The sequence below is a fragment of the Aspergillus candidus genome (assembly GCF_002847045.1).
Source record: "Aspergillus candidus strain CBS 102.13 unplaced genomic scaffold BDW47scaffold_31, whole genome shotgun sequence".
NCBI classification, from domain to species: domain Eukaryota; kingdom Fungi; phylum Ascomycota; class Eurotiomycetes; order Eurotiales; family Aspergillaceae; genus Aspergillus; species Aspergillus candidus.
The window spans coordinates 135,493-162,916 of NW_020194036.1; the positions used below are offsets into that span (position 1 = coordinate 135,493).

A 27,424-nucleotide genomic window follows, 5' to 3' on the forward strand; every position below is an offset into this window, starting at 1 on the left:
GGATATGACCGTGGGGAAGTGGGGTAATCGGGCCATAGCCGAATATCAACCCGAGGTGACTGGCTTAATTAGAAGGACTTGAATAATCAAAATAGATACAATATCATTGCTCAATCAGTCAACCAACCATACCCAAGACCACTTCTTTCAGACCCAACAACAGTACAAGAAGGAGCTCACATCATCCCCTCCACCCCCCGCACACTCCCAATCTCCCCCAGCCACCCGTCCCTCCTCCTGCAATAAATCTCCCCCCCCAACGTCTTACACCACTCGCGATGCTCATCGTCCAGCGTCCCCCACTTCACAATGATAATACTCGTATTGTCGCCGGGCTGAGATGTTAACGGCGTGCCGCAGTCGCCGCAGAACTCGCGGCGCACGGTGAGCTCTCTGTCGCTGGGGCAGAGGTGGATCTTGGGGGTGCCTTGGGTGTAGGTCATGCTTGGTTGGGGGAGGACGAGGTTGGAGGAGAAGCTGCTACCGGTGTAGCGTTTGCAGGAGGTGCAGTGGCAGAGGACGATCTTATCTTGATGTTAGTTTCGATGTCTTGCTTGTTGGGGGAGAGGGAAGGGGGATTACCTTAGGATCAGGCTCACCGGCAGGTAAATCAACCTGGTAAGTAATCTTCTCACACAGACATCGTCCGGTTAACTTTCTCTGCGCCATTATTCTATGGTAAGGTATCCTGGTCGTATTACTGTCTGGGACTGGTTGTCTAATCTGGCCTGGTTGTAGTGATTGTGGTATGCTAGCTGAGCTTGACTTGCCCAGGGCCAGGCCAGGGAGAGGCTTTTATATGTTGACGGGGGTGGAGACCCCGCACCAAGTGTTTGTGATTGATTAGTTCATACTAGGTGGTACTAAGTTACCTATCTCTGGTGAAGAACACGGTGCGATTTGTTGGGATATCACTCATGTTAAGCCCTATACTACGAAACCGTTGGCCAAGGGTTTGGCGTAGCGGCTATGATGGTTTGGTGTTGGTGGAGTTTGGACGGTTGAGGTTCTGGGTAGTGAAATGACGTAAGTACCTATGATTAGACAGGCACGGACAGACACAGGCTATAATCAAAATCGATAAGCACCGAGATGTAAAGAATTTCCCAACCGACTCGCTCACCCTGTATTGCATATTAAATGTCCATTTTATACTTCTATCTATCAACAATCAAGTATCATAGGATCCGGGATTGAAAGTATAGCTTAATACAGTACTGTATTGATTATATGCAAAACTATAGCTTATTAAAATAGCTAGTTCTCTGGGTAATAGAAATTACATGTGTATTTTTTGTATTTTATATTATCTACTTATTAAAAGAATATAATAAAGATTACTATCATGAAATTTTGATATATCACTTCTTTATAGCCAACATAAGCTACTATAGAAGTATTAGTTCTTGAAATCTCCTTATTGTTGAGGTATATAAGTAAAAGAATAGATATCTTACGTACTATAAGTACGCTGGATACAAGGTGAGCAACTCGGTTGGGAAATACGTTATATCTAGTATATCAGCTACAATGGTAGCTGTCGACCCAATAGTCCAATCTCCATCAATGCATCCCACGTCTCCTCCGCTGAGGATGATGTTTCTATATGTGCAGGCCCCAACATAGGCTCGACATCTCCCGCGCAGGTCGTTCCAGGCGGTGGTAACTCTCCAGTTTGGAAATAATGGCGAATAAAGCCGGCAGTGCAGAGCGAAGGGGCCGCAGCAGTGGTGTGCTAACCAGTCAGCGCAAGCCCAACAAAACAACCCAAGGAACGAACTCACTCCCTCCGAGTCCTGCTCCAGCACGACCGACCCCGGGAATTTACTCGACATTTTCCGCGCACTATCACTTAGCTTAATTCGTGTCCACAATAAGAGGACAGCCTACCTGCGCATTGGCGTCACCGGATCCAGCCGCATGCTGACCAACAGCAACGGATGCGACGTGTTCCCCGTACAAGGCCCTAATCTCGTTAAAATCCCCCACCCAATATTCAAAACAGAGAAAAACACACCCGGCAATATCCACCGCGGTCTCACCTCCCACCCGGCACAGCCCAACTCAATCGACGACCAATAATCCCCCAACATCGCGCTATCCCGCTGCATTGCGGCCCACGCCTCCGCGAACGCCAGCTCATCTCGGCCCTGCATGTAGAGCGCATCGGTGCACAGGATGGCCGACGAGACGTACAGCTCGTTCTGCCCCGGTGTCTGACACTCCGCAGACCAGGGGCCCGTCCGGAGACACTCCGCTGTCGGACAGGAGGGCGTCCGCGCCCGGTGCTTGAAGTCCGCCAAGGTGGAGCCGTCCCCCCGGTGCAGAAGGTCGCTGGCGAGCTGGGCTAGGAGCGGGAAGCCGATAATCGGTTGGTACAGGGAGACGCGGAGGACGATCTTGAGGTCCGTCCAGGTGACGACCTCGGGGCCGCGGGTGTTCGACGCTGGGACTGCCACAGAGGCGTTGTATAACTCTGCTTCGAGGCGGCGGTACACGGCTGCGATGGCGTCGCGTCCGCCGGGGGTGTAGAGTGGGCAGTTGTCGGGGCCAGCGCGGTCGCAGTACTCCGTGAACCGGTCGAAGATGGCGTCTGCGTCTACGATCGCGTTGTGCCCCTTGTCGAGGTAGTATTTGTTTGTGTCGACGACGCCGTCTAAAACCATGCGCTCGATGCGATCGGGGAACATGCTCGCGAACGTCGCCCCTAGCGCCGTGCCGTAGGATCTACCCCAGTACAGGAGCTTCTCACCGCCGCGGCGCCACCGCGTGCGCTGGATAATGCGCTGCGCCGAGTCGTAACCGTGGAGCTGGTCGCTCCGCTGTTGTTCCGTCCGTCCCTGTTGCTCCCGCCACTCCGCATGCCGCTCCACGAGCTCTAGCATATCCCTCGCCACAGGCGGCGTGTTGATGTGCTCGCCCAGCGCCTCTGCGCCGACCTTGGGCGGTGTAGACAGACTGCGTGCGCAGCCTACATTGAGCGCCCGTGTACGCTGCCAGTTGCGCATGAGCGAGTCGCGCGAGCTGCCCAGCATGCCGTCTGCCTCTGCCTGCAGCTCCCAGTTCCGCTGGGCAAACGTGTTTGGGAAGCAGCTAAAGCCAGGAGTGGTATTGTTGACGCCACGGGGATCGAACCCGATGATATCGAAGTAGCGGGCTGTTCCAGTGGTGTTGTGGCCGGGGTTGGATTTGGCATCGACGATTGTTTGTAGACCGCGACCGGCGACGAGGGCTTGAAAGACGCCCGACCCGCCGGGTCCGCCTGGCGGGGTTAGACATGGCCGTCTTCAGGAGAGAATGCAGTCAGTACCAGGGTTGATGAGAACCGCGCCGCCGTAGCGGGGATCGGTTACGGGCACTTCAGCGGGGAGGCGAATGATCGCGATCGCGACGCGACGTCCCAGACCATCGGCGCGGTGGTAGTCCATGGGGACATCGAGGCGGGCGCATTGATAGCCATCGAAGCAGGGTTTGTATTGAAGGGTGGGCTCAGGGGTGAGCTGATTGAATTAGTATGTGGTATGTATGAGAATGCAATGATCACACCTCTGCCCAGGTAAATGGTGCCTCCGTCGCGAGGGACGGGCGTGCAGGAATGGAACTGGTGCAAACGCGCGAAATGTGCCACCACGCAACCAGGACGATCAAAACCAGCGCCACGGGTCGCCATGATGTCGATCTGGGATCCGAAGATCTTTTTCTTTCCGGATCGTTGAGAAACCCCATGGGCCGTGGTCGATCTAGTACGACTATTGTTACCCCACGGAGCAAAGACTTTGATTATTCTCGCGGGGGATGGGGGAAGTGCAAGTCAATCAGGTGTCGCATCACGATATATCCTTCTGCAAGGCGAAGTCACTAGTGGAAAGAAACAGACGTATCACGCTGCATGTCCAATAGAAGGGGAGATATTAGGAAGAGCGTGATCGGTTAGGGAAAAATAGATACAATTCAAACACAATTCAAACACGAGCTCGGACCACGCGTCAGATGGCGTCCAATGATAACACTACAACATGGTTCACCCCGGACTTCATTGGCTTTCTGACTCGAGGAATTCCAAGCCAAAGATGAAAAATTATAGGGTAAAGAGTGGATGCCGAGTCTAGCCTGGTTGGATGATTGACACCATCATTGGGTCAAGATAGGACGAGACCATGGATCGACGGCGGACCTGGCCAGCATGGCCTATCTCTTCTGAGGATGCTGTGCGAGTTGATGTCTTGCCCTTCGATACATCGATTAATGTGTGGGTACCGATTGAACGTTCTCTGGTTGCTCTTCAAATTCGAGGGGTGATCTCTGGCATCTCGAGGGGAACCCAGATCAGCCGATCAAAAGATCTACTCAGCCTTCCTCTTGTCGCATAGAAAACAACTCTTCTCTACCATTCGAACATCAAGGACATTGTGCTTAATCAGTGGTGGGTCATTCAACCAAGGAACCCCGCCTCGAACCCTTGCTGAAGAGTCGATCTTGCGGGGTTCACAGGGGGGGGTGTACCGCGATGCGGTGAGAGAGGGGTGAGTTGATGTAAATCATTGAGCTGCAGGATGCTGTCAGTTAGCCTTGGATGTATTGATGAGATTCACCTTCCAGCCATGAAAGATAATCCAGAGGGAGATAGACATGTCACGTGGGAAGATCCCCGTCGCTGCCTGGGGCAAACATGCCTGGCCCACGATGCCTCAGGAACACCACGAGGGTCACAACGGATATGATGGATAAGATGGATAAGACGAGCATAAGAGTCGATCAAGATAAGATTCGTCTTTTCTATCATCACTTTTATCCTCCTTCTATCCTCACTTCGGTCCTCACTTCTGTCCTCACTTCTGTCCTTCACTTCTATACTTTATGGATACTTCGGTCCCCCAAGTGGATCAATGATAAAGACGGATGGATGTAACCATGACGATCAAATTTTCATTCTTCATGCACCCCGTCTAGCAAGGTGACCACTTCGACATTAGTCCACCATCTATCCCATTCATCATGCGATAACTTGTCGATCCTCTCCATCCCAACTGTAAGTGGCTTGACTTTGCCCCTCTGATTGGCACGAGAATCTCTCCCCCCCACTCCTGCACCGTCCGCCGTCTCCTCGCTTCCCCGCTGATCCTGATTCCCTCCAGTCTCCCGGCTTCTTACGCCCTCCGGGATCGGTCGCTGCGTGGCCAATCCTCGGCTGTCTAGCCCTCCACAGCCTAAAACAGGGCGATTTTCTCCCCGCCAACAAGCACAGACCGGTTTCAATGCCCCGTATATCATTATCGTAAATCTCGAACCGGTGGGAAAGAAAAGAAACAAACGTCGACTGTGCCGTTTCGTTCGACCATCCGAGCGGTCCGTTCTCCTTGCGCCTCCGCTTTTGCGGAGTTGGTCGTTTTTTAATCTATCTGTCTCCGCACGGATCAACGGGCCCTGCTGCGCTCGTCATCCACTCCCCATGGCGCTCTGGCGCCGCTTCTTTGTCTCCCAGAGGGGTGAAGAGCGTCCCGCCAATTCGCCCATGGAGTATGACGAGAAACAGGTCGGGATCGAGGTCGAAGTGGCCGAGGAGCCCGTCCCTGAGGCCAGCGGGATCGCGAAAATTGAAGCTGTCGAGGCGGTCGGCGGGCGCAAAGGACGCTATTTCCTATACGCTGGGTAGGTGATGCGACAGCGACGATGGTGATGTCACGGCTAACTCCGACAGATTGGCGATGATTATGATGATTTAGTAGGTGTGGTGAATCCCATTTCACCGGATCAAGTATGCTAATGGTGCAGCGAACTGGACAATTCGACCGTGGGCACGTATCGCAACTTCGCGTCGTCCGCGTTCAACCAGCTGGGCTCGCTGGCCACCCTAAACACGGCGGCCAGCATCATCTCCGCCATCAGCAAGCCCCCGATCGCCAAGGTGTCCGATGTGTTGGGACGCGGCGAGGCCTACATCTTCACGGTCACCTGCTACATCGTGTCCTACACCCTCTGCGCCTCGTCCAAGACGTTCAACATGTACGCCGGTGGGTATGTCTTGTACTCGGTGGGCCAGGCCGGCACGTCCATTCTCAACTCGATTATCGTCTCGGACTTGTCCTCGATGCGCTCCCGCGGCTTTTTCTACAACGTCATGTACATCCCCTTTCTGATCACCCCCTGGGTGTCCGCGTTCATCATCGACAGCGTCGTCAACGGCATCGGCTGGCGCTGGGGAATCGGCATGTTTGCCATCCTCATGCCCATTTGCGCCTGCTGGATCGTCATCACCCTGCTGTTCTACCAGCGCCGCGCCCGGCAGTCGGGCCTCATCCTCACCGAGCGACTCAGCGTGCCCGAATTCTGCTCGCGCATCGACCTCGGTGGCGTCCTACTGCTAAGCAGCGGTTTCGCCCTAGTTCTCATCCCCATCACCCTGGCCGCTGACACCCCCAGCCTCTGGAGCACCCCCTGGGTAGACGCGCTGATCGCCATCGGCGGCGTGGTGCTGCTCTGCCTCTACCCGTACGAGAAATACTTCGCCCGCCATCCGGTGGTCCCCGTGCGCTACTTCCGCACCCTCTCCGTCGTCGTCTCGGTCGCGCTGGCCTGCGTCGACAACATCGGCTTCGGCTGCAACCACACCTACCTCTACGTCTGGTCGATGGTCTCGCACAACTTCTCCGCCCGCGATGCCCAGTTCCTCAACTACACCAACTCGGTCATGCAGGCGGCCGCCGGCATCGCCACGGGCCTTCTGATGTACCGCATGCGCACGTACAAGTGGATCGGCGTCGTCGGCGCCGTCATCCGCATGGTCGGCTACGGCGTCATGGTGCGCTTCCGCACCAACGACAGCTCCGTCGCGGAGCTTTTCATCGTCCAGCTGGTGCAGGGCATGGGCAGCGGCATCATTGAGACGGTGCTCATGGTGGCCGCGCAGATCGCCGTGTCTCACGCGGAACTGGCGCAGGTCACTTCGCTCGTCATGCTAGGCTCGTACCTAGGTAATGGGATTGGATCTGCCATCGCCGGCGCCATCTACACCTCGCGACTGCGCCCGCGGCTTCGTCTGCACATGGGTCCGGGTGCGGATGAATATGAAGTGGACAAACTGTACAAGTCGATCACGGGGACGCTGCCTGCGTGGGGGACTCCTGCTCGCACGGCGGTCAATCAAGCAGTACGCCCCCTCCCCTCGCCCGACTCATATAACTTGCTAACATGCGTAGTACTCGGATGTCATGGGCTACATCACCATCGCCGCTCTCGCCTTTTCCGCCCCGATAATAATCCTTTCTATCTTCATGCCGAACCAAAAGCTAGGGTATGCTTATATCACAACCTCATTTCCTTCATCTTACTTTCTCCACTCTCCCCTTCCCTTGCTGACGATATCAAACAGAGACGGACACAATCTCGTCCAAAAACCACCCTCACCAGAACCCTCATCCTCATCCTCACCCTCCCCCGAACCCGAACCCGAACCCGAAAAACCACCCGAGTCCGGCTCCGAAGCGACCCTGACCCCAGTAATGGACGAGAAGCGTTTACAGAGGAAAATCGAAGACTGGTTAGACGGGCATACTGGTGATGAACCAGATGTTCAATGATACCATTTTCTTCTATTTGATTTCAACTATTGGTTGATGTGTTTTATTCTTCTTATTAATATTATCCCTGCATGCAGAATGGTTGGCTGGATTTGATACCATTAATTGATAGTATATAATATGACTCAAACGGATCTTGTGTATTATGGCGCATATTCCACAATCTCTCAGACAATCAAGAATAGGTCCCTCTACAGATTGAGCTGACTATATTTCCGGATTAAGTCAACTGCCTTGGCATCAGGTATTGTGGGTCGAAGAAGGCGATACTCGGTGTTTGACTGCAGGATATATAGATAGAAATGACACTCACGCTGTTGCATTTGAGCAGTAAATGACCTTGGATGCTGATACTATGGAAGGGTCATGATTTATCTTGCCCTTATACTTACCTGCTTACGTCCTGGGATAACCAGGACATCTGACAATTTTTATGGAGTTCAAAATACTGAGATTAGACTCGAAATATCTCTCCGCCTTTTATGTACAACCCCAGAACAAAACCACCACACAAGTTCCCAACCATCTCAGCAAATCATTCAAAACTACCCCGTATCCATTCCACCTACTCCAACCCACCTTTAGGCTATTTCCCTCTCCCCCCTCCAGCAGAAAGCAAACCCCAACTGTCCACCCCACGCCAAGAAACCCTACCTCTAATAACGAGCGGGGTCCGGCACATACCACGGAGTACCAAGGTATCGATGTATGTACCCCCCCACGCGCTACCAGCCCGTGCAGCACGTTGTTCATCTTCCCCGGATTTTCTCCCCAGTCGCTTACCGGTTCCTGTTTGAGTTTGGGTTGCCGTTCTTTGTCTTTGGATGGCGTGCTTTCGTCTCGCTGGGGCTGGTCTGGGGGAGTCACACGGGACGATATACGGACGGGATATCAGGTGCGTGACTTGCGGGGAGCTTTCGTTTGTACCTATATAAGGGATGCTTTGGCCTGGATGGCACACGCGGGGTAATACCGGCCATTCTCTTTTCTGTCCCCAGCTCGTTTATTTCTTATTTACCTTCGTCGGGGGTATACAATCGTTGAGTAGTGTTCTGTTTATATGGATATACATCCTTATATGAATATACGTCCCGTGGATATCAGGCTCACCGCGCTTTCCAAAACTCATCATGGCCGCAAATGCAATAACAGACACCGAGGCCATGGGCAAAGCGGCCAAAATGACAAACGAGGAAGTCACGCAGTTGGCGCAGCTCACGCCTGAAGAGAAAGCTATCGAGAAGCGTCTCCGTCTCCGCATCGACTGTATCGTTATGCCGTTGGTGATTCTGGTTTATCTGATGAATTATATTGATCGGTAACCCCCCTCCCCCATACTGCTTTCCCGTCTGTGGAGAGTCCTCAAGTTACCCCGTGCGGGGAGCGAGGATGAATGAGTGAAGAATGAACCAAAGGCTGAAGAAGACGATAGAAACAACTACGCGGCTGCAAAAGTGCAAGGTATCATGGGAGACCTCGGTCTCAACGACGCGGAGTACCAAACCGGGCTGTCGATTCTGTTCGTAGCATACATCCTCATGCAAGTCCCGTCGAACCTGCTGCTGAACTACATGGGCAAGCCGTCTGTGTACCTTGGTTTTTTCACAACGGCATGGGGGCTTGTGTCTACACTGACGAGCCAGGTGACTGGCTACGGGGGCATCGTCGCATGTCGGTTTATTCTGGGTCTGGTGGAGGCGCCGTTTTTCGCGGGCGTGCTGTTTTACCTCTCCAAGTGGTATACGAAGAGGGAGTTGGCGTTTCGGATGAGTATCTTTTATTCGGGGTCGTTGTTGTCTGGTGGGTTGGCTCTGTTGTTGGTGTCTGGGCTGGGCTAACGGGTGTCTAGGTGCGTTTGGCAATCTCATCGCTGCGGGTATTCTGTCAGGCATGCAGGGGAAACGAGGCCTGTCGTCGTGGCAGTGGCTGTATGTGATCGAGGGCGCCATCACCATGTTTGTCGGCATTGCGGTCGTCTTCCTGCTGCCTGACTTCCCCGACACATGGCACATGCTGACGCCCGAGATGAAGCATGTTGCTAACCGGCGGATGGCCATCGAGGCGGCAGAGGCGGATATCGACGAGGCGGGCAAGATGAGTCAGGTTAGGGGGTTGAAACTGGCGTTCACGGATATCAAGACGTACGCGCTGGCTATCGCGTACATGTCCATCACGGGCGCGAGTGGGTTCCAGAATTACTTCCCAACATTGACTGGCACACTCGGCTATGACGATACCATCTCGCTGGTGCTGGTGGCGCCGCCGTACCTCTTCATGGTCGTGTACAGCCTGACACACTCGTTCCTGTCGGACCGCGTGGGCAACCGCTTCTGGTTCTTCGTGTATCCCATCCCCATCACCATCGTGGGCTTTATCATTTTCATGACGACTGATGCATTTGGGCCTCGCTATTTTTCCTTCTTCCTGATGATGTTCGTGTTCGCGCAGAACGGCACCGTGTACTCGTGGATTGCGAACGCCATCCCTCGCCCGCCTGCCAAGCGCGCAGCGGCATACGCCTTTATCAATTCAGTCGGCAACTCGGCTAGCATCTGGACGCCGTACACGTATCGCCAAAAGGACAACCCGCACTATGTGACGGCGATGGTCGTGTGCATCGCGCTGCAGGTGCTCGGGTTCCTGATGGCCGTGTTCATGTATTTCCACCTCCGGTCGCTGAACACGCGGCTGGAGCGGCTCGAGAACGCCGACGTGACCCTGACGGAGAAAGAGCTCCGGCGGTTACAGCATACGGCCGAGGTGGAGGGCATCGACATCGCTGCCGCGCGACGCCTGCAGAAGGGATTCCGGTACATGACCTGATGACGGTGGGGCGTGTACCGTAGTACTGGGCTGGGATCCAAAGGATCAGAATCAAATCTACTCCTGAGTCGATGAACGGGTCTACGCTCTCTCACTCTGTAGTGCGGTAGACGGGTCATGACATCAGACCCACATAGACACGACTCCACTGCGGCGCCCTGATAACCGTCATCAGTAGACCCACGCGCGTTCGTCGACCGCTTGCGGATGGATAATCCGTATTGTGGACTGCATAATGAGCATAGTCGGCTGCTGACGAAGATTTGGCCTGGCTCGACGTGTTCGTGACCCTGAAGTGCAGTTGTTGGCGACATCGGTTTGCTGTGGAATGCTTGCATGCAGCTAGACCCGATCGGGACCGACACGGTTGTGACCTGTCAATCTGGGGAAGTTCATCATTCATCCGTTCATCTGCGAGGCATTGAACGTGGTAGGTTGTGGAGGAGCTACGGAGGAGCTACGTCGTTATGAGACGAATGTCCATCGTCGGTCGCTCAATTGGAGCGTCTGATCGTAATCGCTGGGACAACGATTTTAAGCCCTGGTTCATATGGCCTGGCTCATATGGACGACACCCCCTGGATTGCTCTGCTTAAGCCATTTTAACTTTCTCCAGTCCATTTGGTTGGCGAGTGGAGTGTGCGGCGAGCGAATTATGACCAGCTAGACAAGACAAACAAAAAGCCCTCATCATATTAAGTAATGCGTTATGACGCTATGGCGGCTGTCTCGAATTCCAACCGGCCGGAGGACGGGTGTCCGTTCAGGCTGGAAGCCAAGGAAGTTGAAGGAACCTGATCCAGTCACAAAGGGAGATGGATTCTTTATGATATCATCCCACATGGTGAGTCGCGGTCCTCCAACCAGGACGGCCAGCTATGACCCCTTGCATGCATAATCCTGGCCGAATTCCCATGGATAGCACCACTCTTTGCGGAGATCAGCGCGCCGATCCGGGGAGGGGAAGAGTGTGGCAGTGACGGAAGGGAGTCGTCCGACGCCCAATGATCCAACAAGATCGCTGCGTTGCATCGCGGTCACCTGACCGGGGGGGGAGGCGATGGGTGTTCATGCCCACGCCTATATAGTCGCCTGGTTCCCACAGGTCGAGCTGGCTTCCAGTTATTCAACAACTTCCCCAGATTTCCCGTTGCATTATCACGCTAGGGTCCATCCGAGATATCCACTGCTCATCCTCCCATCTGCCAAACACACTGTCGATCATCTCCACCATGTCGCATCTCCATGCATCTCGCTCCTTGGTACGTGCCGCCGGCGGCCACCCAACCCCCAAGCGATCCTTCTCCATCGCCATCCCGGCTCGTAGGGAAGGCGAAATGGCATATCCCAAGCCTCGGGGCTTTCTAGCCGAGTACGTGGAATCCCGCCCGAGCCCGTTCCTGGGATATCAATGCATGACGTCATGTCACGAGGGTCGTTCGCGTGCTGACTTGTCGCAGAAAGGGTCCGTTCACCCACCGGGATGTTGCCCGTGAGGGCAAGTTTGCTCGCAACCAGGAGGCCGAACAGATGCGGGCCCTGCGGCAAAGGTTGTCGGAACAGCGAGGACGCATTGACGAGTTGGAGAACTACATGTATGTGACTGCGAGACCGGAACACGAGGGTTTGGTTGCTAACGAGTTGATGGACAGGTCCCAATCGAGAATTCGCTAGACCAGGCACAGTGGACCACCGCTAAGAGCGCTAGGCCCGGCAGCCACATCACCATTCGCTCATTCGCGCGCCATTCGCGCCCCGATTCTCCTTTTCGCATATTTTTCTGTCTGATACCTCCGTCTTTATTTCGGTTATTGGTTGCATACTCGAAAAGCAACCCATCTCTGGGAGGGATTCAATGAACCCTCACCACGGTCAGGGATTTCGGGTTGGATCTCACGCTGACGACGCCACGGAATCGCACCTGGCCCCCATCATTCCCCGCGCCGACTGTCCAGCAGGACTGATGAGAGTGGCGGAAGGGGGACCTCGAGCATTGCATGTATATGTATATAAGAATTGCATGTGTAGTTATAGAATGAGACATGAACTTGAAATATATCCGTCGTATCTACATATCTCGCAGCGTAAGCTGTCCCGAAGTTGAAGCCTGAGGCTGACTCGGCTGACGATGGTGTGCCTGGGCCATGATGTTGGGTAAGCATCAGTCATGATGACAGCGAATGACGTGAGAAACAAAGAACGCCCGATGAGTCAGTTCGAGGCACACATAGGAAGAATCAGCGGTGACCCTGGTACAGCCCATTGTAGTCGACATCATCTGAAACAGCCGATGGATCACATTGTGTAGCCGCAGTCACCGGTTGGGAGGGAATGGGATAGATCCGACTCGGGGATGGTATTATCTCCGATCAGCAACTACCGGGGAGTCTGCATGTGACACGACAGATACAGCGGAAAGAGATCCATGACGAGGCAGTTCGACGAAGCTCACTCTTGGGGAGTGCATGTCAGCTGACCTGCAAGGCATCTTCGACCCTCTTTGGCAATCTGTGTTTGAATCATTCTTACAACATTCTGCAACCTTCTCATAGGACAGATATCTTTAATTCCATCCATTCTGACTGTTTTCACGGCGTATGCCCACAACTTGGTCAGATCAGCCACCCACGCTCAAAATATATACGTCGGACGGGCGGCACCCACCCACGTGGTTCTAGTTCTTCCCTGACGTGGCTCTAACAAAGTAAGGGCCGAAATAGGCAGCCAGATATCTGCAGTCATTCAGATTAAGGATCAACACCGAGACCGGTCTGTTGTCCGTGCATAGTTGACCGTATAGTTGGTGTAAAGTGTATAAACTGCATATTTGGTGATAAATATCGGGGAATCCCGTGATGAGTTTCTGACTCAGCGGAGATAAAAGTGCCTCGGCTTTGGTCCCCCCCGACCGCTCAGAATATCCGCCTGTTTGATTTGTCTATCTGGGATGACTCAGCGGAGGCGGAGGAAAACCGCCACGTCCCGAAGCCGATCGGGGCGTGTTTGCCCCGCCGCCCGACTGACCGCCCCACTTTTGCCATCTTTTTTCTTCCTTTCTTCTTCTCCTGATCCACTCTTTCATCCTTCTTGTTGATGGTTTGGTCTCATTCCCTCCAGTCATTCGTTGGATTGGTTTTGCTGCTCCACCGCATCAGAGCCTCGACCCAATTTAGAGCCATTGATTGTCGAATTTGCACCATGCTTTTTCTTGTCAACCGCCGCCTGGGTTGGTTGATTACCGCGAAGCGACTCCCACGGCTCCACTTCGAAACAACGCGAACTCATATCCGCCTGTCATCATGGATGCATATCGAGGGACTATCCTCTCTTGAGCTTCGCCCCCTGATCAATAAGCGGATTTCCAGTCATTCCGCTGGTCCCTGAATGCGTGGTTGATTGATAACAAAGGTGATTAAGTGGATCCCGTCTCGGCCTCTCGGACTCGGACATAGCTGGGTTTGCTTCCTCCGTTTCCTTTCTAGGCTCCACTCTCATCATGATCCGGCCTTATAACGCTGGGGCTAGCTGCTGGTCGTAACGAGCATCGAGAGAGAATTTTCTGACCCTTTTCTTTTCTACCTCCCACTTGGGTTGATGTTTGATCTCCCATCCCCCTATTGAAGGAGATCTCACCGCATTTTCCCCCTGTTCGTCCTCGCGACTGTCTGCCCGCCATGGAGGGCCAATTCCTGCGGCCGGATATTATTCGGGATGACACCGATAGTACCGCTACGGTGTTGGGGGATGATGCATCCACACGCAAAGAGGTCAATGTCGACCAGAACAAAGAATGGAGCCTCTTACCCGTGGTGAAGCGGCAGCACCAGCGCGACCTCGACTCTGGATTCAAACCGCGAGAGCTGGGTGTCACATGGAAGGACTTGAGTGTCGAGGTCGTTAGTGCCGAAGCCGCCGTCAACGAAAACTTTCTCTCCCAGTTCAACATTCCGCAACAAATCAAAGAGTCCCGCAATAAACCGCCCCTTCGACGAATCCTCGACAGCAGCCATGGTTGTGTCAAGCCCGGGGAGATGCTCCTGGTCTTGGGTCGTCCCGGGTCCGGGTGTACCACCCTCCTCAAGATGTTGTCCAACCGTCGGGGTGGGTATCGGTCCGTTGAAGGGGATGTCCGCTATGGGTCTCTGTCCGCCAAAGAGGTAGGGAGCTACCGCGGCCAGATCGTCATGAACACCGAGGAGGAACTCTTCTTTCCCTCCCTGACCGTCGGCCAAACCATGGACTTTGCCACCCGCCTGAAGATCCCCTTCAACCTCCCCAAGGGGGTCGAGTCACACGAGGCCTTTCGCCAGGAGATCAAGGACTTCCTGCTCGAGTCGATGGGCATCTCCCATACCACCGACACCAAGGTCGGCAACGAGTACGTGCGCGGTGTGTCGGGTGGTGAGCGCAAGCGTGTCTCCATCATCGAGTGCCTGGCCACGCGGGGTTCCCTCTTCTGTTGGGACAACAGCACCCGGGGTCTGGACGCCAGTACGGCCCTGGAATGGACCAAGGCCATGCGTGCCATGACCGACGTCTTGGGCCTGTCCACCGTTGCCACCCTGTACCAGGCGGGCAATGGAATTTACGAACAGTTTGACAAGGTGTTAGTCCTGGACGAGGGCAAGGAGATCTACTACGGCCCTATAGCCGAGGCACGGCCCTTCATGGAAGAACTGGGCTTCGTGTGTGGCGATGGCTCCAACGTGGGGGATTACCTGACGGGCGTCACGGTGCCGACGGAGCGCAAGATCCGCCCCGGCTACGAGGGCCGTTTCCCCCGCAATGGCGCCGAGGTGTTGGCGGCCTATGAGAAGTCCGCCATTCGGGATCGGATGGCGACAGAATACGACTATCCCGACTCGGAATTGGCCAAGACGCGAACCGAGGACTTCAAACTGTCCGTGGCGGGGGAGAAATCGAAGCGCCTTCCCAATCAGAGCCTCTTCACCGTGGATTTTCTCGACCAGGTCAAGGCCTGCGTGGCCCGACAGTATCAGATCCTGTGGGGCGACAAGGCGACCTTCTTCATCAAACAGCTGTCGACGCTCATTCAAGCCCTGATCGCGGGTTCCCTCTTCTACATGGCCCCGGAACACTCCGGCGGCCTCTTCGTCAAATCCGGTGCCTTGTTCTTCTCGCTGCTCTACAACAGTCTGTTGGCCATGTCTGAAGTGACTGAATCCTTCAGCGGCCGCCCGGTCCTGATCAAGCATAAAAGTTTCGCGTTTTTCCACCCCGCCGCATTTTGCATCGCGCAGATCGCGGCCGACATCCCCGTGCTTCTGTTTCAAATTAGCGTCTTTTCTGTCGTCGTCTACTTCATGTCGGGTCTGACATTGTCGGCGAGCGGTTTCTTCACGTACTGGTTTTTGGTATTCACCGCCACTATGGTGAGTCAGATTCATCCCCGTTCCCCCATTCGCAGTTCGAACCGTTTCTAACCCGCACCGATCCGTAGGCTATGACCGCGCTATTCCGTGCTGTCGGCGCGCTATTTAGCACCTTTGACGGTGCGTCGAAGGTGTCCGGTTTCCTCATCTCCGCCCTGATTATGTATACCGGATACATGATCCAGAAACCGCAGATGCATCCCTGGTTTGGTTGGATCTTTTGGATCAACCCGATGGCCTACGGTTTCGACGCCCTGTTGTCCAACGAGTTTCACGGGAAGACGATCCCCTGTGCTGGTCCGAACCTGATTCCGAGCGGCCCTGGTTACACGGATCCTGCCCACCAAGCCTGTGCGGGTGTGGGAGGTGCCCTTCCGGGCCAGAATTACGTGACTGGCGAACAATATCTATCGTCTCTCTCCTACAGCCACACCCACGTGTGGCGCAACCTCGGTATCCTGTGGGCCTGGTGGGCTCTCTTTGCCGGCGTTACCATCGTCGCCACGTCGCGCTGGAAGGCCGCATCGGAGAACGGTAGTCTGCTGTTGATTCCCCGTGAGCGTCTTGACAAGCACCGTCAGGTGGCCCACCTGGACGAGGAGTCTCAGGACGAGAAGGGTGCCAAAACCCCGCAGGACTCCAGCTCCCAGACGGAGGACGACATCGACAAGCAGTTGGTTCGTAACACTTCGGTGTTCACCTGGAAAAACTTGACCTATACCGTGAAGACCCCCACTGGCGACCGTGTTCTTCTCAACGATGTGTACGGCTGGGTGAAGCCCGGTATGCTGGGTGCCCTCATGGGCTCCTCAGGCGCGGGCAAGACAACCCTGTTGGATGTCCTGGCCCAGCGCAAAACGACAGGCACCATCAACGGTTCGATTTTGGTCGACGGCCGCCCGCTGCCCGTCTCGTTCCAGCGTTCCGCCGGTTACTGCGAGCAGCTTGATGTCCACGAACCGTTCGCGACCGTCCGTGAGGCCCTCGAGTTCTCTGCCCTCCTCCGCCAGTCCCGCGACACCCCCCGCGAGGAGAAGTTGAAATACGTGGACACCATCATTGACCTGCTGGAGTTGCACGACATTGCCGATACGCTCATCGGACGTGTCGGGTCCGGCCTCAGTGTCGAACAGCGCAAGCGTGTGACCATCGGCGTCGAGCTGGTATCCAAGCCGAGCATCCTGATTTTCCTGGACGAACCCACCTCCGGTCTTGACGGCCAGTCCGCCTACAACACGGTCCGCTTCCTGCGCAAACTGGCTGACGTCGGCCAAGCGGTCCTCGTCACCATCCACCAGCCCTCCGCGCAACTGTTCGCCGAATTCGACACCCTTCTTCTGCTCGCCAAGGGCGGCAAGACCGTCTATTTCGGCGACATCGGTAACAACGGCCAGACCGTCAAGGACTACTTTTCCCGCTACGGCGCTCCCTGCCCGGCCAACGCTAACCCCGCCGAACACATGATTGACGTCGTCTCCGGCGTCCTCTCCCAGGGCCGCGATTGGAACCAAGTCTGGCTCGAGTCCCCCGAGAATGCCCGCGCCTCCAAGGAACTGGACGAGATCGTCTCGGACGCCGCGTCTAAGCCCCCCGGCACTCTCGACGACGGCCACGAGTTCGCCCTGCCCCTGTGGCAACAGACCAAGATCGTCTCCCAGCGCATGTCTCTCGCCATCTTCCGCAACAACGACTACACTAACAACAAGATGGCGCTGCATATCGGCTCCGCCCTCTTCAACGGCTTCTCGTTCTGGATGATTGGAGACTCGGTCGGATCAATGCAGCTGCGACTTTTCACGGTGTTCAACTTCATCTTCGTAGCGCCCGGTGTCATCAACCAGCTGCAACCCCTCTTCCTGGAACGACGAGACATCTACGATGCGCGCGAAAAGAAATCCAAGATGTACTCGTGGGTGGCATTCGTGACCGCCTTGATCGTCTCCGAGATCCCGTACCTGTGTCTCTGTGCCGTGCTGTACTTCGCCTGCTGGTACTACACCGTCGGGTTCCCGACCGACTCCGACGCCGCCGGCGCCGTCTTCTTCGTCATGCTGATGTACGAATTCGTCTACACGGGCATCGGGCAATTCGTCTCCGCCTACGCCCCCAACGCCATCTTCGCCTCGCTCATCAACCCCCTCATCATCGGAACCCTCGCCTCCTTCTGCGGTGTGCTCGTGCCCTACGAGCAGATTCAGGCCTTCTGGCGCTACTGGATCTACTGGATGAACCCGTTCAACTACCTCATGGGCTCGATTCTAACCTTCACCATCTACAACGTCGACGTCCACTGCGATGAGTCCGAATTCGCCCTGTTCAATCCCCCCAACGGCACAACCTGCGGCGAGTACCTTTCTGACTTCATGCACGGCATGGGCGCCAACATGAACCTCGTTGATCCTTCGGCTACGTCCGACTGCCGCGTCTGCCAGTACTCAAGCGGCAGCGACTACCTGGCGACTATCAACCTGAAGGACTACTACTACGGGTGGCGCGACGCGGCCGTGGTAGCCATCTTCGCTATCTCGTCGTATGCGCTTGTGTACGTGTTGATGAAGCTGCGGACCAAGGCGTCGAAGAAGGCAGAGTAATCAATCGATTACTCAACATACCTCACCATATCCTCTTTCATTTCTTTTTTCCCCCTTTCTCCTTTATTCCTCATCCAGTCCACCCCTATGGACATGGAGACTATTCAAAATCCTAATATCGCATTATCATGTTCTATTCCCGCTCACACCTATTTTTACCCACCCACCCGACCAGCACAGCTAGCGTCGCCAGACGACGACTATTCACTCACCCACTCAATCGCATTGTGGAGTTTGTTTTCTTCTTGTTTCATGGCCTGGCTTACCATGTTAGATAGATATTGATGATAATAGACGGTTGTTGATTTTGGTGATATTGGCGAGGAGTGGGTACATAATTTTGTTGAAATACTATGCCTTTTTAACATATGAGTATGTTGCATTATGGCTATTCTTGTGCTGTTTTGTAGTTTTATTTATCGGTGCTTAAGACGACTGGGTAGGTAAGATAGGTAGGATATGGCAATGTTCAAAATCGACATCTCAATTTCAATTTAGGCCATAGCTAAAGCAGCATTACAGATATAAAAAGCATAATAACAATAAAAGTAGTAAAGAAAAGACAACTGGCAATCTGTAATCTCCCAGCCTCTCTCCACATTCATCAATATCTCCCAATCTCATGTCACCCCGGCCTTAACCCCGTGTCCCAACCATTATTCCACACTGACAAGTCCCGACTTCCCCGCAACCCTACCAGCCAACTCCATCAACGAAGTACTTCCCAGAATCTCCAGGATCGACACTGTGCTGTCCGTAGTGCGGGCGATCCACTTGCGCAGCTCAACCGCCACATGCGAATCAATGCCGTACTCCGCAATCGGGGCAGTCGGGCTGATGGCGTCCGTTGGAATTGACAGGTTTGCTGCTATCTTTGCGCAGAGAGCCGCGTAGACGATAGCGACTGCGTCGTCGATGGACGGGGCGGAGGAGAGGTCCGCGCGGAGGGTATCTCTTGCTCGTAGAGGCCCTGTTTTGCCGTTTCGTGCGTCGGCTGCGGAGAAGATGTGACGGAAGTGTGAGAAGAGGGGGCTTTCGGAGAGGATGGGAAGGGATTCGTCTTCGCGGTAGTCGCCTAGGCCGGTTATAATCTGCGCTGAGGGGCCATGGTGTTGCTGGGTTGGGGTGAGGGCCGTTGAAATCAGGGTTAGGAGGGTGGGTGTGTCTGTGCCGTGGAACCCTTGCTGGGCCATGCGGGACGCGAGGTCGCGGTTTTCGGCGAGGTAGCCTACGTCTGTGATGACGCCTAGGTCGAGAGACACGGCGGGTAGGCCTAGGGTTCGTCTGTGAGCGGCGAAGGCGTCCATGAAGGTTGAGCCTGCGGCGTAGGCCGCTTGTGTGGCGTTGCCGATTATACCGCTTATGGAAGATAGCATGAGGAAGAAGTCGAGGTCTTGGGGGAGGTAGCGGTGGAGGTTCCATGTTCCAGTGGTTTTGGGTCGGAGGACGGTGAGGTAGTCGTCCAAGGTCATTTTCTCGATATGCGAATCCTGGATGGGTCAGTGTCTTGTCTTTTTGCGGGATATTGTTTCATTACCTTTACTACCATTGCTGCGTGAATGAGACCTCGGATAGGCGGAGCTGTGTCTTTGAGCTCTCTCATTATTTTGGAGACTTGGTCACTGTCGGATACATCGCAGGCGCGCACAATTACACGTACGCCCTTTTCTTTCAAAGCTCGAGCGGCAGCTTTGGATGATTCCTGTGATAGACCGCTTCTATTCAGGAATACTAATGTGCGCGCTCCATTTTCAGCCATCCAAATAGATGTTGCTCGACCGATACCACCTAACCCCCCAACAAGCACGTACGATGTATTGGGTCGGAAAAGAGAAGAAGGCTCTTTCGGCGTAAGTGTCTTTGAGGGTCAGCGTATTATTTACCTCTGCGGGAATAAAAATACCTTAACGACATCATTTTCACCAATCGTGACAAGAATAGACTGCACCCGAGGGTCCGATTCGAGGGCGTCCAGTCCATCGGCAAGGTTGGATACATTGTATCTCGGTGGTAGCGGAATCTCGTGAAGATCGCCATCTCGCAAGTGAGATGCAACATTACTCCAAATCCCGTGCACAAGATTGGAATCGCGCATGAGTAAGTCAGTAAAGTCACACGTCGCAAACCGACAATCGCCCTCGAGACGCGGCACTTCCCACACAGGCCGTGCCGACGACTCCAGACCGATGAGTTGGATAAATCGACCCCCTGCACTCATGCAACTCCACAATGAATGAACTGAGCTTATCGGTTCCATGCAGTTGACAATTATATCCACCTGACTGTCACCGGTTAATTTCTTGAGCTCTTTGGCTGTCGTAGAGCCATGTCGCAGTATCCCATCTCCAGGCACTGCGGGAAAAGAGGTAGCCGAAGTTTCCTCACCACCTCCACTTATAAGAAACGTTTGACCCTTAGCATGGTTGATAACTTCTGCGAAAGCATGTCCTAGCGTTTTGTCCTCACACACCACCAGAGCGCGATCCCCAATTACAACATGCGCAAGATGATGCACAGCGTAAAAGGCCATACAGTAAGCCAATGGTAGAATGGCTGCCGTATCAAAATCCAGGCCAGATGGAATTTTCTGGAATGCGGACTGCTTGCCCTGACACAAGCTGGCTACAGTTCCTAATCCGAGACAGGCCACGCGATCATTAGGGGCAAAGTTGGACACCTTATCTCCAACGGCTTGCACGACTCCGCTGCATGCCGAGCCTAATTTAAGCCGTCCACCATTACGAGACAAATCAGGCTTGAGACCTTGCTTTGTTGTGCTGACTGCGTGGACTGCAATGCGGATGCAGTCTTCTGGGAGGGTTTCGACATCAGGATCATTCTCAAAATGAACGCCCCCCGGCCCAATATCAGCGTCGATGACTGCTCGGAGAGGCCGAACAGATGAGGAGACTATTTCATCACTTATGACATATGACTGCTTCGATGTTGCTAATGTCCGGTTGAGCCGATTGTCTTCAACCAGCCGCGGGATGAAGACTGTCCCTCGTCTTTCGGCATACTCGGTGTCACGATCGTCCTTGTCTCCCGCTGAGGCGTGCTGTCGTATGATATCATATATGATTTCGGCGACCCGAGTTTGTGACGATGGCGACTCGCTATCTAAGTCAAGCGTGATGATGGGCCCAGCACCGGATTCCGAGCGGGCAGTTCGCGCAAATCCAGCAGGAATTCCAGCATTCGGATTGGACGGGTTTATTGTTCCCCCTGTAGTCACCCACAGAACCCCAGCTGATTCGAGAAATATTTGCTTGACTGTAGAGAATACCATCTGGTTGGGATTCGACAATACAGAGCTGCCAATATCATTGAAGACAATACAAAACTTCCCTCGCGGCATGGCGCTGGTCAAGTCTGCCACGCTCACAATCTTGGTTTCTAAAGCTAGAAGAGCCCTCAAATGCCGAACAGTGTCATCGTAGGCATCCTTGCCCGTGACTATGAGTGTTTCACCATAAGGAGTGGACAGCTCTTTTGAGGGCCTTGAAAGAACCATGGTATAGCCATCGGGGGACTGTGTTGTAGCAGCAATTCCACAAAAGCCAGCCTCTTTCAGACCAGTGTCCATGTCAAATTTTTGGCTGTCGGTAGTCCCGTGCTGCAGTCCCTCATTCGACCCGAGAACACCACAAGATCGCAGAGAATCGCCAATTTGCTGATGACTAGTAGGCGGGTCAACGAGAACCAAGTGGCCTCCTTTTCGAAGTAGAGCATGCATGTTTTTCAAAGCTTGCTGCTTGTGTTTCACTGTGTGGATACCACGAGGTGCAATAACCACATCATAGAGATGATCCCCGGATGACTGTGGGTTCAAGTCACCTTCTATATCGAGAGAAACAAAACCCAACCAGTCCTGCCACTGGGAAAGTTTAGGTTTGGCTTTATCGAGCAGATCCTGTTTTGAGTGTGCCAAAGTGTACTCAATACATCGAGGCTTAGATTCACCCATCAGCCGCTGTAACAATGTGCGTGACATGTCGCCGGACCCTGATTCTAGTTCTAGGACTGAAATCATTGGGTTTTTACGACTGACAAGGTCTATATAGACAGCTGCCCACTGATATATTTGATCTTTATAGGCATTGGTCCAGTATGCTTCGAGAATCGCTGCGTCATCCGCCAGACTGTGGAGATTGGCACTCCCTGCCATGATGTCTGACAACCGCCCCCCTAGAGTTGGTAAGAGATTCTGTATCATGTTGGAGTTCTGCAACCCGGCGATGTTAACGTTCACAGCATCGGCGAACGAGCCTAGCGACTCCATCTTTGTTGCTATATCTGTGAGAAACCCTAGACGCTCGTCGATGGTGGGCAGACGTTCAGGCGACTCGGTCAGGGGGATTGCATCTTTGTTAGGTTCACCACCTTTGGTATCCCAGAAATGCTTCTGGGTATCGTCTCCCCGTTTTTCAAGGACGTCCCGAAAGTTTTGCTGAACAAGGAAGCCGGGATCAGGACTCCACTCTAGTCGGTATGCTAGTCGAGCTTCCTTGGATACAGTATCCATCGAACTTTGCTGTATGTTTCTGCACTGCAGACCCGCAATAGAAATTGCAGGGGATCCATTATTATCAAGGACAGAAATAGACGCAAGAAGATCCCCCTTTCTACTCTTTCTGACTTTTGTACAAGTGTCCAACGCGGTACCTGCTGTTCTTGGCGTCTTCATGGACATGATCATCTGCTTTATGTACACAGGGACAGCAGGATTCTCTTTCATGTCCATGTTGATGAAAATAGTCTGTATTATACTATCGAGGGTGCATGGGTGTATCAAATGCGGGTATTCGAACCCTTCTGGCATAACTGATGCGGTGTCCGGGATGGATATTTGGGCTATTGAGGTGTCAGATGTGAAGTGAGCGTGCTTTATGTTGGTGAATGTGGGTCCGTATTCGAGTCCAATATCAGAGAGCATTGTGTAGAATTTATCAAGGTCAAAATCGTCAGAAAGAGGGCTTGTGGGGTATTCAAAGCTCTCCATTTCTTCGGTGCTATCAGAATCCGTTGCTTGGAGGCATATGACCCCTTGGCAATGTTCGGTCCAGTTGCTTTCTTCTGTCACCGAGTATATGCGGAATCTGTGATAGCCTGTTGTTGTAGCGTCCTGGAGCGATTGAAGCGAGATCATGACCTCCACTGCAAGTGTTTCATTTATGATGATCGGTGTCTTGATTGAAACATCCTGCAGGCATACAGTGGCAAAATTATTGGTATCCTTGCTGTTCACGGCATGCTGGACCACCGCCTCTATAGCCATGGCAACATATCCCGCTGCTGGATACACAATATTGGACTGAATTTTGTGATCGGCTAACCACGGGTCTTCCGAGACACGGAGGAAGTTCTTCCAACGGGGCTCGAAGGGGCATGACCCACGATCAACCACTCCAAGAAGGTTTGTTCGAGGATGTTTGCGGCTACGGAATGCTTTGCTAATCCTCGGTTCCGCCCAGTACGACCTTGAATGATTCCAGCTATACGTTGGCAAGTCCACAAGAACGCTAGGATTCTTAGACGGCGACGGGTCGTTAATCGCTTGGAAATTGACCGGGTATCCGGAACATGCCAGGGAGGCAGCCATATCCAGTGTCGTTGCTGTCGCATCCCTCGTGCGAGACAGGGCAGAATAATAACGAATGTTCGCTTCGCTGAGCTTCTTATTGTGTTGCAAGATTTGTCTTATGGGCGCTGCGAGGGCTGAATGAGGCCCTATTTCTAGAAGGCAGTCGATACTTACCTTCCGTGCGGCACCCAGGCGCCTTGTTCTTTTTGTATCCGGAACTGTGGAGGAACCTTTGATGACGCTTGTTTCAAAACATTGTGCACAAACAGCATCGGCGAACTTCACCTGACCCAACAGGTTCTCGACCCAATACGTGGGGCCTAGTTCAGCTGTAGTCACTTCCGCCCCAACGACAGATGAAAAGAAGCGCACCCGGCTCTTCTTAGTCCGGTTCGAGGAGCTTTGTGAGGAGCATGAGCCTAGTGTAGATATTGAAGATAAGTATGCATCTCCAACAGTCTTCATATGATGGGAATGGTAGGCGACTCCAACGGCCAGCCGACGGCAAAAAATATCTTGCTTGCGGACAGTCGATTCCAACTCGTCAATGGCTGGGCTGTCACCGGATACGGTAATGCTTGTTGGGCTATTGACGCAAGCCACTACTGCCGAGCCTAACGTCAGAGATTCTAGGTAGGGTTGAGCATCGCCAGGTGATAATCCTAGAGCTAGCATACCGCCAGCTTGGTATCCCTTTGAAGGTAATTTACTGGCAACTACTCCACGGTAATATGCTACCATCATAGCATCCCCCATAGTTAAAGCGCCCGCTGCGTAGGCGGCAGCAATTTCGCCGCTAGAATGACCACTTACCGAGTCTGGATAGACTCCCCATGACGCAAGTAAATCGACCAAAGCAATTTGTAGAGCAGAACATATAGGCTGGCTCAAAAGCGGGTGGTCCAGCTGCGCATCTTCTCCTTCGGAGGTCAACTCGTCTATTCAGAATAAAACAGCCTGCCCGTCAGTATTAGAGACTTAGGCATGTAAGCTTGAGAGGGAAGGAGAACAGACCTAAGATGCAGAATGGCGCTCCCATTTGTGCCAGATGACAATCTATCCGTTGAATGGATTGCCGAAACACGGGGTAGATTTCCAGTAGTTCCTTTCCCATCCCGCGCCATTGCGCACCCTGTCCTGTGAAAACAAATCCGACAGCAGGTCTGCGAGGGGCCTTTTGGATTTTGACACCTTCTGATAATGCGGTCGCAACGGCCACTGGAGAATCCCCGATAACCGCGGCCCTAAAAAGATAATTTGTGCGTCGCTCATTTAGAGTGAACGCTAGGTCACGCATTAGATCATCTGTGTTAATCGACGCTTTTGAGTCGAGATATGCACGCAATCTGTGAAGTTGTTCAACAAGGGAGCTCTCCTCAAATGCAGAGACCATGAAGATGCGGCGTTGTTTAAAGTTCTCAGAGAAATTGCAGTGAGAGCTATCTGTTAGTGTGGGACTTCGTATTACAAATGCTAAGTCCCGCTGAGAGAGATATCCCATGGCATCTTCCACTATGACGTGTGCATTGCTACCCCCGTAACCGAAGCTGTTGACAGAGACGCGGTGAGGACCCGCTGACCTCCAGGTCTCGGGACTGAGTTGTATCTAATGTTGCTTGTCATTAGAGGAGAACAACGCTCGTGAGAGCAACCACTTACCTTGACTTTCCAGTCGTCAAGCAGTATTCGCGGGTTCAATGACTTGAAGCCCCGACTGGGAAGGAATGTACAGTTCTCTAACATCAATATCGCTTTGATTACTCCAGCAACGCCACTTGTTCCTTCGAGATGCCCGACATTGGTTTTTATCGAGCCCACTCGCAGTGGTTGCGTTGGATCCCGGTCTTGACAGAACACTTTTGCCAGGGCACCGGTTTCTATCGGGTCACCAGCTTGAGTGCCAGTCCCGTGAGCTTCGACAAACTCCGTTTCCGCTGGGTCTAAACCTGCAGTCTTATATACATGGCGTATCAGTGCCCCCTGTGCGACGCCGCTAGGCAGCGTGATACCTGGAGTCCTTCCATCCTGATTTGTACCCGAGCCTCGAATTATGGCTCGAATTGGGTCGTGATCCCGAATTGCATCTTTAAGTGGCTTAAGTATTAACGAACCAATGGCTTCGCCACGCGCGTACCCATTAGCGTTTTGGTCGAAAGTATGGCAGCGGCCTTCGGGAGAAAGGAACCTGGTCATTGATAAGCTACGGCCGTAAGATCTGTGGCCTGTACGTACTTCATCATAGTCATAGTTGACATGAACTCATGGCTGAGGATAATATTGACACCCGCAGCAACCGCCATGGTGGCGTCCCCTGTCCGCAAACTTTGACATGCCAGGTGAAGGGCCACCAGACTTCCCGAGCAAGCCGTATCAACCGTGACACTTGGTCCTTTTAAGTCGAAAAAATATGAGATGCGATTTGCTGTCATAGCACGCGACTGTCCGGCATTGGTGCACTGGTACATGGGGACACACTCCGGGTCGCGGAGAAGAAGATCCGTATAATCCGCGTTGAAGGAACCAACGAAACAGGCGGTTTGGCTGCCCATTATCTTTGGGAGTGGAATCCCAGCTACAGATAATCAGCCCCAGTATGTATTTTCAGTCGGGCTAGCGCACCGCTCTCGAGCCCTTCGTATGTAACCTCCAACAAGAGCCTTTGCTGAGGGTCCATTGCCTGTATAGTCTCAATAATTCACCTGATACTTATGTGACTTTGTGATGCTTACAGCTGCCTCGTCACTGCTCATATTAAAGAAGGGAGCATCGAAAAAAGAGGGGTGCTCCTCGAGAAAGTGGCCACCTTCCACATTGATCTGTCGGTTTTCAGATAATCTTACAAAACTGCTCGCACTGAGGGAACATATATTGATCAAAGCTTACGGTTCCATGTCTCGCGTAGTCTGGATGATGGAAACTTTCAACCTTCCACCTGGAGTCCGGTATTCTGCTCCAAGTCTCTCGGCCTTCAATGATCAGATCCCATAGTTTCTGGACGTTCACGGCATCCCCTGGACCTCGGAATCCCATGCCCACAATGGCGATGGGAAGAGACGCGTCCTCTGACAAGATTGAGAGATCATCGTGTTGCAGTGACTGAGAATCGGTAGTGGGAGTATCTGATGGAGTAGGAACGGAAGTAGGTGAGGTCGGAGGGGGCGGAGGATGAGGGCGGTTGGCAGTCATGGCGAGGTAGCGTCACGTGCATTCGGACAACAAAGTCACAAGGTCGATTGACGACGTACATCAACGTTGCAGTATCTATCAATACTAGTAAGGCCCAGCACCAGCAGACAGAATTATAGCCATATGCGCTGCGTTGGTTAATGCCCGACATGTCAACTACGCAAAAGACCAAAATACCCCGAGATTCTGCGGTGAGTTTACGCGTTGCCATGTACAGTGCAATAGAAGTACTAATATTATAGTAGATGTGGTGATTAGACTATGTGAGTC

At 53.4% G+C, this 27,424-nt stretch overlaps 8 protein-coding genes across 8 annotated transcripts; 4 read left to right on the forward strand and 4 right to left on the reverse strand.

Moving 5' to 3' along the window:
* Nucleotides 1-25: 25 nt before the first annotated feature.
* On the reverse strand, nucleotides 26-822 carry BDW47DRAFT_45636 (GFA family protein). The gene is made up of 2 exons (XM_024819082.1): nucleotides 583-822; nucleotides 26-524 (listed from the first exon to the last, which is right to left on the reverse strand). The coding sequence occupies exons 1-2, from the start codon at nucleotides 667-669 to the stop codon at nucleotides 177-179; spliced, it is 435 nt and encodes a 144-aa protein (XP_024670898.1). The 5' UTR covers nucleotides 670-822; the 3' UTR covers nucleotides 26-176.
* Nucleotides 823-1,509: 687 nt separating this feature from the next.
* Nucleotides 1,510-3,941, reverse strand: BDW47DRAFT_45650 (putative proteinase). Its single transcript, XM_024819083.1, has 6 exons — nucleotides 3,547-3,941; nucleotides 3,311-3,500; nucleotides 2,018-3,262; nucleotides 1,891-1,966; nucleotides 1,785-1,845; nucleotides 1,510-1,735 (listed from the first exon to the last, which is right to left on the reverse strand). Exons 1-6 carry the CDS (start codon nucleotides 3,724-3,726, stop codon nucleotides 1,526-1,528), a joined length of 1,962 nt encoding a protein of 653 aa, XP_024670899.1. The 5' UTR covers nucleotides 3,727-3,941; the 3' UTR covers nucleotides 1,510-1,525.
* A 986-nt stretch (nucleotides 3,942-4,927) lies between these two features.
* Nucleotides 4,928-7,712, forward strand: BDW47DRAFT_107869 (putative siderochrome-iron transporter). Its single transcript, XM_024813096.1, has 6 exons — nucleotides 4,928-5,029; nucleotides 5,136-5,649; nucleotides 5,699-5,722; nucleotides 5,773-7,147; nucleotides 7,197-7,291; nucleotides 7,370-7,712. Exons 2-6 carry the CDS (start codon nucleotides 5,450-5,452, stop codon nucleotides 7,575-7,577), a joined length of 1,902 nt encoding a protein of 633 aa, XP_024670900.1. The 5' UTR covers nucleotides 4,928-5,029; nucleotides 5,136-5,449; the 3' UTR covers nucleotides 7,578-7,712.
* Nucleotides 7,713-8,858: 1,146 nt separating this feature from the next.
* On the forward strand, nucleotides 8,859-10,997 carry BDW47DRAFT_107874 (putative MFS transporter). Its single transcript, XM_024813097.1, has one exon. It carries the CDS (start codon nucleotides 9,468-9,470, stop codon nucleotides 10,398-10,400), a length of 933 nt encoding a protein of 310 aa, XP_024670901.1. The 5' UTR covers nucleotides 8,859-9,467; the 3' UTR covers nucleotides 10,401-10,997.
* A 544-nt stretch (nucleotides 10,998-11,541) lies between these two features.
* Nucleotides 11,542-12,458, forward strand: BDW47DRAFT_107876 (uncharacterized protein). The gene is made up of 3 exons (XM_024813098.1): nucleotides 11,542-11,772; nucleotides 11,861-11,995; nucleotides 12,053-12,458. The coding sequence occupies exons 1-3, from the start codon at nucleotides 11,633-11,635 to the stop codon at nucleotides 12,072-12,074; spliced, it is 297 nt and encodes a 98-aa protein (XP_024670902.1). The 5' UTR covers nucleotides 11,542-11,632; the 3' UTR covers nucleotides 12,075-12,458.
* A 10-nt stretch (nucleotides 12,459-12,468) lies between these two features.
* Nucleotides 12,469-13,176, reverse strand: BDW47DRAFT_107878 (uncharacterized protein). Its single transcript, XM_024813099.1, has 2 exons — nucleotides 13,066-13,176; nucleotides 12,469-13,008 (listed from the first exon to the last, which is right to left on the reverse strand). The coding sequence occupies exons 1-2, from the start codon at nucleotides 13,140-13,142 to the stop codon at nucleotides 12,849-12,851; spliced, it is 237 nt and encodes a 78-aa protein (XP_024670903.1). The 5' UTR covers nucleotides 13,143-13,176; the 3' UTR covers nucleotides 12,469-12,848.
* Nucleotides 13,177-13,502: 326 nt separating this feature from the next.
* BDW47DRAFT_107879 (putative ABC multidrug transporter) lies at nucleotides 13,503-18,750 on the forward strand. Its single transcript, XM_024813100.1, has 2 exons — nucleotides 13,503-15,793; nucleotides 15,862-18,750. Exons 1-2 carry the CDS (start codon nucleotides 14,075-14,077, stop codon nucleotides 18,382-18,384), a joined length of 4,242 nt encoding a protein of 1,413 aa, XP_024670904.1. The 5' UTR covers nucleotides 13,503-14,074; the 3' UTR covers nucleotides 18,385-18,750.
* A 138-nt stretch (nucleotides 18,751-18,888) lies between these two features.
* Nucleotides 18,889-27,154, reverse strand: BDW47DRAFT_132495 (putative polyketide synthase; the record flags this gene model as incomplete). Its single annotated transcript, XM_024817564.1, has 10 exons — nucleotides 18,889-19,874; nucleotides 19,922-20,242; nucleotides 20,288-24,198; nucleotides 24,232-24,906; nucleotides 24,983-25,574; nucleotides 25,628-26,153; nucleotides 26,201-26,540; nucleotides 26,588-26,645; nucleotides 26,698-26,784; nucleotides 26,852-27,154. 10 exons carry the CDS (start codon nucleotides 27,152-27,154, stop codon nucleotides 19,041-19,043), a joined length of 7,647 nt encoding a protein of 2,548 aa, XP_024670905.1. The 3' UTR covers nucleotides 18,889-19,040.
* Nucleotides 27,155-27,424: the final 270 nt, after the last annotated feature.

Coding starts and splice junctions, on each gene's coding strand:
- BDW47DRAFT_45636 (XM_024819082.1), bottom strand. CDS start 669: ATGGCGCAGAGAAAGTTAACCGGACGATGTCTGTGTGAGAAGATTACT. Junction 525..582: donor CCGGTGAGCCTGATCCTAAG/GTAATCCCCCTT, acceptor CATCAAGATAAG/ATCGTCCTCTGCCACTGCAC.
- BDW47DRAFT_45650 (XM_024819083.1), bottom strand. CDS start 3,726: ATGGGGTTTCTCAACGATCCGGAAAGAAAAAGATCTTCGGATCCCAGA. Junction 1,846..1,890: donor CCGGTGACGCCAATGCGCAG/GTAGGCTGTCCT, acceptor GCTAAGTGATAG/TGCGCGGAAAATGTCGAGTA. Junction 1,736..1,784: donor TGGAGCAGGACTCGGAGGGA/GTGAGTTCGTTC, acceptor CTGACTGGTTAG/CACACCACTGCTGCGGCCCC.
- BDW47DRAFT_107869 (XM_024813096.1), top strand. CDS start 5,450: ATGGCGCTCTGGCGCCGCTTCTTTGTCTCCCAGAGGGGTGAAGAGCGT. Junction 5,723..5,772: donor GCGATGATTATGATGATTTA/GTAGGTGTGGTG, acceptor CTAATGGTGCAG/CGAACTGGACAATTCGACCG. Junction 7,292..7,369: donor ATGCCGAACCAAAAGCTAGG/GTATGCTTATAT, acceptor GATATCAAACAG/AGACGGACACAATCTCGTCC.
- BDW47DRAFT_107874 (XM_024813097.1), top strand. CDS start 9,468: ATGCAGGGGAAACGAGGCCTGTCGTCGTGGCAGTGGCTGTATGTGATC.
- BDW47DRAFT_107876 (XM_024813098.1), top strand. CDS start 11,633: ATGTCGCATCTCCATGCATCTCGCTCCTTGGTACGTGCCGCCGGCGGC. Junction 11,773..11,860: donor CCTCGGGGCTTTCTAGCCGA/GTACGTGGAATC, acceptor GACTTGTCGCAG/AAAGGGTCCGTTCACCCACC. Junction 11,996..12,052: donor GACGAGTTGGAGAACTACAT/GTATGTGACTGC, acceptor GTTGATGGACAG/GTCCCAATCGAGAATTCGCT.
- BDW47DRAFT_107878 (XM_024813099.1), bottom strand. CDS start 13,142: ATGACTGCAGATATCTGGCTGCCTATTTCGGCCCTTACTTTGTTAGAG. Junction 13,009..13,065: donor GGAAGAACTAGAACCACGTG/GGTGGGTGCCGC, acceptor TGATCTGACCAA/GTTGTGGGCATACGCCGTGA.
- BDW47DRAFT_107879 (XM_024813100.1), top strand. CDS start 14,075: ATGGAGGGCCAATTCCTGCGGCCGGATATTATTCGGGATGACACCGAT. Junction 15,794..15,861: donor TGGTATTCACCGCCACTATG/GTGAGTCAGATT, acceptor ACCGATCCGTAG/GCTATGACCGCGCTATTCCG.